Here is a 12,919-nt window from a genome sequence, read left to right on the forward strand (position 1 = left end):
CCATGAGTTGGTAGATCACTATACGTCTTCTACCATACTTATAAACTAAAAAATGTAGCACGGATCTTTGCAAACAAGAGTGACAATTTGCTTTAATTTGTATGAGACAAACGTAGCATTGCTATGAATTTTTGGCCCTACTGTAGGCATAATCTTACATACTTATATACTACAAGAAATAGTTATACAATGAAAATTGCTTTCACAACGTATCTTTTCCTCTATTTCTTTAAAGGTGGTGTAATTATAGGTGAGTTTGTATAGATATATATCTTTGATTATTCCTGCCTTGCACATTTTTTATTTCCTTGCATCAGCTATCTTGCTTTGTGAGGGAATTTTACTGAAAAAAATAACAACTTTCTACATAGAAAAAAAACAAATAAACAAAAACCAAACAAAAACCATTTATGAAATAACCCAGAAAAATCAATAGGAGATAGGTGTGTAATCTGAAACATTTATTAAACATCTGAAACATTTATTAAAAACAAAACTACAATAAAGGCTAAGAAAATATGGAACTTTTTCCTACTCCTAATGTTTTCTAGTCAATATAATAAAGGAACAGGAGTCTCACTGTCTCACTATTTGTGAGTGTTGTGAATTCTGAATAAATTTATTTTGCATATATAAGGCATGGTGTATGTAATTCCTGTAAATATCATGATCTTCCATATAAAAGTCATGACTTTTCTTGTAAAAGTGTCTTGGCCTTTAAGTCGGTTGTTGATGATAATTACTTGCAGGTAACACTGGCAACCAATGGCAAATCTGCAGACTTCAGTGTGGTTGAAGAAGAGCCGTGGAAACACGAAAACTAAGGGAAGAGATTCCCAGCTCCATCTTTAATAAGCCCTGAAGCTCTCTTCTGGTAAAAGATACCACGATTAAGGAAGATTTCTCTCTCTCTCTCTTTTTTTTTTTTTTTTTTTAAAGTTAACATCTACAGTTTCTGCTTACTTAATTTCTTAACTGAAACTTAGCAAAGATCTCATAAAGTCATTGTAGCATCTTTGCCAAACAATGATCCGTAACCATCTGTCTCCCTTGTGTTACTGTTTGGATGATGCAGCTGGAGAATACTCCATGCAGTGCAATGTGCTCTCACCCGCCTCCCCGTTCATTCAAGACGCAGAGAATGTAAATGCTGCAACATGGGAAGATCACAGTGCCAGTACAGTTCACTACAGGGACTCAGGGTCACAAATTGTTTCAGATAAATATAACTTCATGCAGACCTCCAAGTGTTTCAGTGACTCTTGTGACACACCTGATCTAGCTGGCACTGCATGGCTAAAATAGCTTTTGAAAATGCCCGCCAAGATTTCTATTTGTTACAATAATAAGAAGAACCTGGCACGGGAAGCACTGAACTTTTGTGCCTACTTCAGACTGAACTTAGATCCAGGGGCAAGGTTAACGTATGGAAGCCAATAAATCATCCCAGACCTTCTGTTAGATTAGTACAACTAATACTTGACATTAAGACAAGACCTTAGATTTGCATGTACATATGATACATTTTTTGTAAGCTGTCCCAGGGCAGGTGCAGCTCCATTTTATTATGGGTCCGTGCAGCTCTGTGACCACAGTGCATCAGATAATACAAGGCAGTATTATTGCAGGGTGTAATAGTTCTTAAACCAATGCCTGATGTACAAAATATAGAATACCATGGGCTCAGTTATGTCATTCTTAGTCCAAGCAGGTAGCACCGTACTCTTCACTCTGCTCCACTGAAGTCTGAGGGATTCCTCATGTGGAAAGGGAGGCTCAAGTAAGGTACTACTAAGCGTGAGCAAGGATGTCATGATTGGGTACTTGATGATGATCCATATAAAAAAATATAAATATATTACACTAAATAATTGGGAGTTTTGAATGTAATCATCAGTAGCATTTGGCTTGAAGTGTATGTCTTCCAAGTTCATGTCACATGTCAGAGAATGGCTAAATCCTGAAATAATTACTAAGCCAAATTCCTTATTAAGGTCAGTGGAATTTGGCCAGGGCTAGGACTGAATGAAGAATACACAAGAATTGCAGGATTTAGACCAATGTGTTGAATTACTTCTCTCTTTCTCTGTTTTGTAGAGTAATGATTCATATACATTTCTAATGTCAGAGAAACGTTTCTTAGAGCACGTGGCATCTGATTTAACAAGATGGTGTTTTGTCAACATAATATAGCTGACTCATCCTGTCAGGAGAAATTACAGCCACAATAATCGCCTTGTGAAGTGTTTTCTAAAGGTGCTTGTTAATACTCTGCAATGTTCAGACACTGGTGAACGCCTCTGTACTACTAGCAATGTTCTATAGCGCAGCTGAGCCAAGCAGCCTGGGAGGCTGCACCCACAGAGCGAGCCCCGTGCAGTGTCTGGGGGAGCTTGCAGAGGTTCTCAGAGTGACCGAGTATGAGTGTACTGTGAGCTTAGACATGGCCGTGAACAGAGCCAAAACATTTAGGGACACATGCCATTCAGTGTCTGTGCATGGACCTCTTGTAGGTGTAAGCAGGAATAATGTGTTGAACTGTGGAGTGGTATACGGCTCTGTAGAAGCTATTAAAATATAAATATAATCTGCTTTTGCTCATCTGCATTCATATAAAGACCTCTGAAAATGCACATGGACGTGAACCAGCAAAGGCTGCTTGCATGATGAGTGATGTGCAAGACCAAGTTAATTGTCAAAGCACCTCTCATTCATGCATTTGTTGATGTGGACTATTCTTCTTGCCCTTGTATTTCTCTCCTCACTTACATGCCATTGCTATGATCCTAAACAAAATGGCCTATATAATTTAGCAAGTATTGAACCACTGTGAATGCTGTAGGCCTCTAATGTATATTAGAGGTGGCGACCTTTTCCAGAGGTCTTGTGAATCATCTTAAGGATCCTTTTTTGATGGATGGAACCGTAGATATCCAGAGAAGTGATAGGCAGATGATCTTCTCTTTTCTTCGGTCATTGGTATCATCATACCCAGAATTAACCTGGAGCTGCTGCTTCTCCCAGTAGACACGCGAACGCTCCCAAATGCTTTCTTCTTAAAGTGCATTTGTGATAGCAAGAAAAGAAAGCATTATGCCACCTGTCCATATTGAACTGAAAGTCTGGGTATGGAGAGTGTCTGGGGATCAGGGCCCTAGTCTGCATTTGAAGACAATTTCTCTTCTCTGTTATGTGCCAGAAGTGTGCCTAGGGCAGTGTGCAGGTACTCTGAAATGTTCCCTGTTCTGAGGGCGTGAGCTCGCATCGAGTGAAATTCGCTGTGACTGGAGTGGTGGTTATATCCAAGAGCAGCACACTGCGTTTGCCCAGTAGCGCGTGTCCTGCTGTCCTGCTCGCCGCGGCAGTCTCTTAGGAGCAGCCACAGTGACCGCTTGTCTTGAGAGCAGCTTCAGAAAACCAGTCTGCAGATTTCTAGCTGTCTTTTGAAAGCATTCAGCAGTTGGGAATGAAAAGGAATGCCAGCAACATGTGACTGGGCAGCTCCACAAAATTACATATTGAGAAACACTTATGATGTGCTTACGCTTACCCGCCTGGGACATGCTGTCCTTTGAAGAGTGATTCTTCAGATGGAGACTAGGGGAGGAAGGAATGAGATGCTAGAAAAACTCCACCCACACAAGGGAAAATAAATTTGGGCCTTTTGATAGGACTGGAATAGCAGACTGTGATTTTAAAATGGTAATCCTGTAGATACAGTAACTCAGGGAAGTTTCAAAAGATAATTACGGAGGCATTTCTCGACTTAAATGTGGATGTGGGAGAAGGAGAAATGTTGTTTTTGGTAAACTCCTCTGCTTTTAGCCTGGCTGAATATTTAATATAGTGTTACTCCAGCACATCACTGTATTTAACCATCAAAAAGCTTTCCATTTCACTGGGAAAATGTAACTCACTCTTGGCTTGCATTTCTCGATTTGCTCATTCCACATGAGGCCGGGTTGCTACTTAACTAAATAAACAGAAACTAACCCAGGGCCTGGCCACTTCAGCTAATACAAGTTCACGTTTCAGCAGGCAGGGCTGGTCACTGACTAGTCTCTTTTTAGTTTCACTAGGAATGTTGCTGCATTCATTTGCATGTGGCAAACATTTTGTGCTTGTTTCCAGGACTGGGGTGGCAAAGTTAAAGGAAAAGCAGAGTAGAAAGCGATTTGCTTTCTGTGCAGTTCCTGGAGGAATTAACGTTTCTTTCTTATGTTCACCTCATGTGCTGCTCTGTCCGTCCCCCCCCCCCCCGTTGTCTGTGCAGCTGTGATACCCTTTGCCCTTTACATTATTGGCAGCACTCTGGCACATGGGAAAGTCTAAACCAAGCAAAGACTCAGTTAACTGCATGACTAATTAAGTACATATGTATTTACTTTGTGCATTCACTGCTGAAGCTAGGTCGGCATTCTCTTGATACCTGTTCATTGAAACTAAAGCGCACTGCATGCTGAAGCTAAAGAAGAGGTGGAGCACTTTCCTACTGAGTTTTCTTCTTCACTGCTTCCCTCAGAAAACAAAGGCTGTGCCACTGTAAGATGCACATGTGGTTCTTACACAGGAAGATGCTTCAGATAGGTAGGGGACAAGCCATGTGAACCATGCTGATATGCATGCCCTCCGTTTGAATCAGTGAGAAACTCATTACATCTTTGAAAAGCTATGTTTGCTGTAGTGAAACCTGGGCCAGCAATGCTCTGGCTACACAAAAGTCCCACTGAAATCCAGGGGAGTCACGAAAGTGTCAGGAAAGGTCAGATCTCTTCCTGTCTCCACTAAGTAATAAGGTGTTTCACAATCCTGTCTGAGTCAGTAGTCTTTGTCTGCTGCTTAAAATGAAGGTGATTCTCACACCCTCAAGGTTTTTGCCAAGATGCTTCTTGTTGTTTGGCCTAATTGTTTCTATGCTGTACAAATCCAGCAATGAATTTAAAACTCAGCACAAAAATAAGGATTGCTGTCATTAAGTTTTTATTTCTTTTTTTTTTTTTTTTTTTTTCTTTTTCTGTTCTGTCCGTGAGATACAGCTAACCTCCATTTCTTTCTCAAAGCACGTGGAATTACAAACATTGTGCCACTCTAAGATGTGTGAGTAAGATGTGAGTAATATGGATTTCTGATTTGTTTTCCAGCACTACCAGGGTCATTGCAATTCTGGTAGTCAACACTCAGAAGAGCAGACTGCTCATCTGAGAAGCTGCAGCAGCAGTGCTTGAACAAATTTGTTCTGGCAACTGCCTCATTTTTCTTTGCTTCCTCGCCTTCTCTTGTGTTGTTGCAGACTTGTTGTAGCAACACAGCAGCAATCGCACAAATCCCTAAAAACACAAGCAGCATTAAACCTCACCTCTGACATCCACTTCTTTAAATAAGTTTAAGAAAGCTCTGAGCTTTAGTATCATGCTCAGAGAAATGCTTTTGTGGAGACTTAATGGTATAACTGTTTCTCTTTTCATTAGTTCCATTCATCTATTTTTATTGCTGCATTTGAGTTCATTTACAGAAGGGTAAATAAGGGCACTTTATAAAAAAATGTACTGTAATATTAGTCTGTTATGAGCCAGAAGACTATCCTTGTTTTGTTACTGTGACTTCTAAGGACACGATAATACTAAGATATTTTTCATACTAGTCATTAGAGTAGGTGTATGGTCCGCTGGGCCAGTTCACCTCGGCTATCGCTCTGCTTGCATCCCTGCATAACATTGTGTGGAGGCTCCTGCTCCCACCAGAAAGCCCTCTCTGAACAAAGAGTGATTTTCTTTTCTCCAATGCTATCAATGACTTTTAAGGAAAAATATTTTCCCAAATATTTATCTGAATACCTGTAAATAAAGGATTTTTATTTTTATTTTTTATTTTTTTTGGGGGGGAGAGGAGGAATTACAACGCTGAACTGTCAGAGAAGGCAGCCAGCTGTAAACAAAGTGTTCAGCTTCACCATGTTACTTTTTAAAGTGTTATGTTCTTGTTCACAATTTACCCCAAACAATGTATTAAATCCGTATTCTTTCCAAAGCCATTGATCTTTCTTCCTGGCAGACACAGAGGCTGTGGCTCTCCCTAACCCTGATGCAGGCTCCGCAGTTCCGCATGCCTACATCAGGACCCCCATTACGGTACACTGCAGAAGGGGTGCCTTCCTCATTTTTTCCCCCTGATCTTGTTTGATATTAAATTGAAATCTGCTGCTGTGAATGAACCAAACAGCTGCTGATTCCCTGGTGCTGATCATTCCTTCACTTCTTGCATGAGCAGGCTCTGAGGAACCATCCCTCGGCTGTGCCCACCATCCCAGAGACTTTTTCCATGCTTGGGGGAAGCCTGGTGACTTCCCACTACCAAGCTGATACAAATCCTCATGGATAAGGTGGTTGTGCTTTTGCAGCTAGTTTTTTTTTTTTGAAAAAAAACTAGAGCATATGACTGAGCCACTGAATGGGTCTCTGCTGGTCCAGGATGGAAATAACTAAGCTAAGGCAAGATTTGGGAAGGCATAAAGACCAGTGAGATTTCTCACCCAACCTTTGATCCCCTTTTATGTCTGTGTTCTGCTGCAGAGCCAATGCTGATTGATGCTGGAGTGTCGAATCCTTCTAGTTTGATTTTTCAAAATTCAGGAGCCCCGCAATTGTTTTTAATGACGCTCTGTGGCATACACCATTACACGAAGGGAAAGTGCCATACGCAGCATCACACAACCTGGGTTGTCTAGTACCTGTACAGTGTTTTGTACATAAATAGAAGAGTTTGCAGGGATTTTTGTATCGTTCTTTTCTATTTCTTTTCTACAGTTTTTCAAAGACTGTATGCAAACTGTGTTTACAAATTGGTTTTGCTGTCAGTATTGTAGATTATCGCATGTCCATTTTGGTGTTTTGTATGGGCTTGTGAGTCCTTGTGTGTTACAGGTTGTCCTTCCTTCTTAAAAACAATTGCATACGCTTCCATCCAACATATCCTGTGCCCTTCTTAAATATATCCCATTTCCCATGGTCCAGTGTGAGCTGTAGCTTGTAGAATGCATGAGAAAACACTGCACATATATTAATATAAATATGATATGCTCAATCCTGATGTAGTTATTAATATAGGTTTTAGGGGTTTGTACTTGTTCTCTGGAAACTACAGTTTAGACTGAACTAAATTGCCTAGTATCTGTAATTTACAGACACTCATATTTTCATATAATATTTTCTATATGACCATATAAGATAGGGGGATAGGCCTTTAAAGGTGATCTGTACCTTAGAACAAAACCAGTTTTCTCATAGCATTTAGGATCAATGAAATGTTTCTGTGTTATGTTTAGTGATGAATTATAAACAAAGCACAAAATGCAAGAAGCAAATAGGAATTTCAAGATGTCCTTAAATGCTGCAGTTCATTATAGAACAATGTTATAATAACCTGAACAATCTTCTAGATTGACTGTCTTGGGCAATTGCCCCTCATTTTTGTCATTTTTCCTGGTATTACCTTTGCCAAATCTTGCAGTTCTTTCTTAGGACCTGATCATGTGTAATTGACTCACTCAGACTGCTGATGAAAGAAAATTGGAGATCTGGGTAGGCAAAAGATAGGTTGTCAGTTACCTAGTCCATCTTGCTATAATGTAATGTACTTGAGTTTAGCCTGCAGAAAGACTTCATGACTTGGCCACCAAGCTTTGCCTTCTTGAAAGGGGACCAACAGAACCACCATGGGACCACTGCAATTGGGTAGCATCTGTACAAATACCTCCTGCATTCTTATGTATTTTAAAGAGATCAAACACTATTTTTTTGACCAGGACAAGTAAAAGTTGCTTCTCTTTTATGGTCGTCTGTTCCCATTGGGCAAATACCTGTTGGCATTAAGGCCATGGCTACAATAATTTTATTTAATGAACAAAGTACTGTTTGGAGAGGAATAAACATGATTTAATATAAATATTAATAACACTTACATCACAGAAAGTTTCCCTTATGGTCAACAAGTTCCTTGATCATGATTAAAAACAAAGAAAATATTGAACAGCAAATATTGCTATCCCAGTGTGACTGATATTGGGCATCTCTTCATCTATTCAGAAATCTGTGGGGTGTGTTATTCTGCTGAGGTTTTGGAGACTAAATTTCTGGTAGATATACATGTAGGAAGTGTGTTGATGTACCCTTGTATTTTAATCTGTTTCTTGTATTTTAAATCAGTTTTACCACGTATTATCTTAATAGGAACTGCAGGTAGAATAGAGCTAAGTGAGTCACTAATAGCTGTAAAACCTTATTGATACCAGTTTTGACATTTTGTTGAAGCATGATGTCCAGTGCCTCTCTGCACTTAGTGTAGATAATGTAGCTATCAATGTGTAATTTCAGTGAAATGGTGTATACAGTATGGGTAGCGGTGCTTTAATTTAATTTTACTCGTTGGTGTGTATTGAACCATAGCATCAAATTAGGCCATCTTTTAAAATTCTGTTCTACTTTTGGTTTTTGTTCTTTTGTCTGAGTTTGTTTTCCTTCTGGCCATTCAACTGAGTCAATTACGTAGTTTAGTAACTGCTTTATCTTTCAGTTATGGGCTATCCTGTTCTGATAACATTCAGAATAATGTATTCAGTCAAGTTACTGTAAATACATTGGTTTTAGTTTTCAGGTCTCTAACCAGCATGGTACGTGCTAGTACCTGCATGGGTGTGCTTCCCTGGCAGTGAGCAAAAGTGATGCCAGCATAGATGTGTTCCTCATGAGTACATTTGTTATGACACTAAAAATTAATGCACGCACAGAATGATTAGTTTATGTTTTGTTTTATTCTTGTTTGTCTGATGCGTTGGGACTCTACCACCAGAAGTTCAGTAAGTCACTGCTTAAATTAGCACAATGAGCAAGGGGGAAATCAATCTAGCTGCCTTATGCTGGATACCCTGTCTGCTACTTGCGCAGTGTGCTGCATGCTGCGGGCAGCAAGGGTCTGCCTGTCCTCTCTGGAGCACCAGCCCCTGCTGTGTCCCCTTGGTAGGAACAGACTATAAGGAAAATGCACAGACTCATGGGCAAGGGTCCACTGCTTCTGACATTGTTAGAAGAGGATATTGACAGCTACTGGAAATTAAGTGTAAAGCTAAGTGCTTCTCAAGCTACTGTAGTTGATGTCCAGGATGCCTGTTATATACAAGAAGTATGTCTTATCATAAAATAGATAATAAAACAGACGTACGTATTCAGTGGCAAAATTATTCTGAAATCAGGGCTATAATCTGTAAGAAAATTACTTCTTTTTTTTTGTGGCCAAAAACTGAAGGTGGTTCTGAAAGATTTTGAGACAGCAAGAAAAAAAAAAATCTGGATCATGCCCAGGGTACCTGAGCCTGGTTCTCATAAATATATATGTATATATGTTCATCCCCCGTAAGTGGAAAAAGATCAAAATTAGGTCCTAAAGCATGGGAAGTATCCTTCTCGGTGAGTCCTCCTACGATGTTTCAGTGTGAATCACATGCTGTGGGACTGTGCACTGCCTGCTCCTGCTCCTGATACTCCTTCCCCCTCTTAAAAGTGACCAATTATAAGATGGAATATTTTCAGATGCTTCACCTGAAAATAATAAAAAGCAAGAGGGGTCAGGTTGGTCTTTTCCTTACACTCAAAAAGTTCCCTAGGTTTTGAAATGACATACTGTACAGTATCTATAGCACACTTTGTAAACTAAAGAATACAGATAAAATTTCTCACAACTTGAGGCTCTGTTCTTGTATATTGTAGCTGGAATGCCTTGTAGACTAAGTCTATTTTTGTAGTTCAGATCCTTACACTTATCTGTAGTCATTTGCTTTTAATGCTTTCTTATGGTGTACACTGATTTCTGTAACTTTTATGTATAAAACAAACTGGACATTCTTTCTATACTGGAAATAGTCGTGAATATAATATTTCACTAAGTGTTGTACCTCTTCTGTACATATCGTCAATAAATGTTGATTCATAATTTTCCTCGCTTATACCTGTGAGTTTTACTGTCAGCCTGGATATAATTTGGGTGAGAGGTTACATAAAGAAGACAGATGTGAGATGCTGAGATCCATGAGATCTCTGTGAGAGGTAGATGTTGGACCTGGATTTGCCAAAGCACCAGAAGTCTGCCCCCTCATGTGTATGCTCTAAATGTTCCAGGGTACCAGCTGCATCTGAGCTTCCCTGCTGCAAAGTCCAGGATGTGCTAACCACAGTGAAGTCTTAAGCAGTCTTGGCAGTGAAAGCTAGAGGAGTAGGAAGAAATGTTAGAAGAGTAGGAGGATGCAATGAGTTGCTTGCAGTTGCTTTAGAAACATGCTTCACTTCCCTGCCTGATAAAAAGTAAATCTCTTCATCTTAGCCTTAAACAAAAAATAAATTAAATAATAGACACTTTTGCTGAATCCCTGGTAAACTTTGTAAAGAAATAAACTGCGCTTAGTACATGAATTGAGATATGCTCATGGTACGGGCCATGGCCTGAAGGACTGGCCATTGCTATGTATGGAGAGAAAGCCCCGGCATTTATGATCCCAGCAGGACACAATATGGATCTCACCTAACCACAACTAGGTGATCAATAGATGTAACCTAAACCAGCCTGTGAGGCACAGCCTGCACCTCTGTGGGCTGCCATCCCAGCTGAGGAGCTTGCAAGGGGAGGCCCGGTGTGGCAGGAGCAGGCTGAAGACCCCTGCAGCACTGGGGGATCTCAGGGTGGGAGACGAACCTGAAGCCCAGGAGGTTTGTTATGGTGTCTGAGCCTCTGACACAGGCTGCCAGAGGCAGGATATTACTGCGTTCAGGCCTGGCCTTGTTCATAAATCAGCTCTGCTGCCTTAAACCCCCTGGTCTCTTCAGAGCTCCAGATTCCCCATCACTGGCATACTCACGAAGCATTGACCACACTGAGAGCCATTCCTGTATCCCTTCTCAGGCATGAAAGAGAAAGAGAGAAGACTTCAGGGCTGCCAAACCTCCACCAGCCTCCTCCGTTGTATCGGTGCATGAAAACAGGACAAGGATATGAAAGAAACAGGTGGCCCCAACAGGCTGCGATGTAGGAGGGGAGCAGCGTAAAAAACAACCAGCTGGCAGGCTGGAAGGCACCCCTGCAACATGCACACACATGGCCAGCAAGGACTGGCACCCCGGCCAGGTTTGGGGCAGAGCTCCAGGGGTGCAAGGGTGGTTGCATGGGCCCTGTGCTGGCCCCATGTAAGCAGGCAGCCACGGCTCCCCTTTGCTGCAGGAGATGCAGGAAGGAAATGACTGTGCATGCGATGCCGGGCCTTGCGGTCGCGGCGGCGTTAGCGCGGCAGGCAGGTTCTGCAGTGATAAGCAAAATGCGTCAGCGGAGACAGATAAACAACAAAGCTGGTGGCTGCCCACTGAAACGGGGAGGGGCGGCAAAGGAACTGGGCCTCTCACAGCATAAGGCACTTCCTCAGGACAAGTGCCTAAGAAAGTAGCCTAGGGCCTGTCCTTCACAGGGGTAGAGCAGTGGTAGTCGTTCATGGTTCAACTTAAAAGAGGGTAGCACTTCTCACACTCATTTGGTAAAACTGATCCTCATGGTGCCCAGGGGCCTTCCTGGCTCATGTTCCCATGGCCTGAATCACCTGAGAGGTTCTGCTGTGGAGATGCCCCAGAAAGAGAAGATTGGCTCCAAAATCTGTGAAAGGTTAGGAACAGAGACAAGCCTAGGAAATACATCTAACAATTCACTGCAGGGTTTCACCCAAGTTGCCAGGACTACCTAAATTGCTAGCATTAAATAGCTATCTTGCCTTTTACCAAGAATTTTTGAATGCACTATTCTGTATGAGTGGTGGTTATTATGGAGAAGATTTTTCTGGGAGTTATTGAAAAATTCCAGAAAGATAATGCAGTCATTGGTCTCAGACAAAGTGGGTTCACGAGGGGGGAGTCCTGACTAAACAATTGTGTACCCCCTGCTCTGCACTGGTGTGGCCTCACCTCAAGCACTGTGCGTAGTTTTGGGCACCACAATGTAAGGAGAACATAAAAATCTTAAAGAATGACCAAAGGAAGAGAAAGGTCTAAATGGGAATATGTATGAGGTCACATTGTTCAGCCCTGAGCAGAGCAGGCTGAGGGGAGGCCTCATGGTGGCCTGAGGGGAGCGGAGGGGCAGGTGCAGAGTTCTGCTCTCTGGGGACAGCGACAGGACCTGAGGGAATGGCATGGAGCTGGGACAGGGGAGGGTCAGGCTGGATGTTAGGGAAAGGTTCTGCACCCAGAGGGTGGTTGGGCACTGGGACAGGCACCCCAGGGATGTGGTCATGGCACTGAGCCTACCAGAGTTCAAAAAGTGCTTGGACAACATTCTCGTACATATGTTTTTTTTTTTCAGCTATGATCAGAGGTCTGATTTTTGGGTGTTCCTGTGTGGAGCCAGGAGTTGGACCCAGTAATCCTTGTGGGACCCTTACAACAGGCTATTCTACGATTTCGTGATTCTGTGAGGTTCCTCTAAAAAGGCTCAGTGCATAAGACCCACAACTTTGCAGAAAGCCAGCACAAAGCTGACCCGCTCAGCTGTACCTGGGCTCAATTTCTGCCACATGAATGGCATGTAACCCACATGTAGGCTTTGAGTCTGCTCTCTGTGTGGGGGAACTTCATCCTTCATGAACACCGGAAAACTCTGTTGAGTCTCTAGCTCAACAAACAAGTATATTTACCTAGAGTTCATTTCAAACTTTCTCTTGACGAGTGAAAGAAACATTAACTAGAAAATGAGCCACAAAAGAAATGCAGGGAAGTTCCAAATAACTGTAAACATAATGTGCCCCCACTGGTGAATCTGATGTCCCTCTGCTGCAAAACGAAACATGCCTAATGGTGGTGATGACTGCTAAACTGTCCTTGCTCAGGAGCTGAGGAGC

At 41.9% G+C, this 12,919-nt stretch overlaps 1 protein-coding gene across 2 annotated transcripts in view; it reads left to right on the forward strand.

The window, feature by feature from the left end:
* The window catches only part of SLC1A2 (solute carrier family 1 member 2), a 93,233-nt gene extending 83,291 nt beyond the window's left edge, over window positions 1-9,942 (forward strand). For both annotated transcript variants that reach the window (XM_084288172.1, XM_084288171.1), the window contains one exon: window positions 750-9,942. Coding sequence is in view for 1 of the 2 variants with exons in the window: in XM_084288171.1 (XP_084144297.1) it covers window positions 750-824 (75 nt within the window). In the remaining variant the exon portion in view is untranslated. The remainder of the gene's footprint in view (window positions 1-749) is intronic.
* The last annotated feature ends 2,977 nt before the right edge of the window (window positions 9,943-12,919 follow it).

Source organism: Netta rufina (assembly GCF_964035555.1).
Source record: "Netta rufina genome assembly, chromosome: 5".
Lineage (NCBI taxonomy): Eukaryota > Metazoa > Chordata > Aves > Anseriformes > Anatidae > Netta > Netta rufina.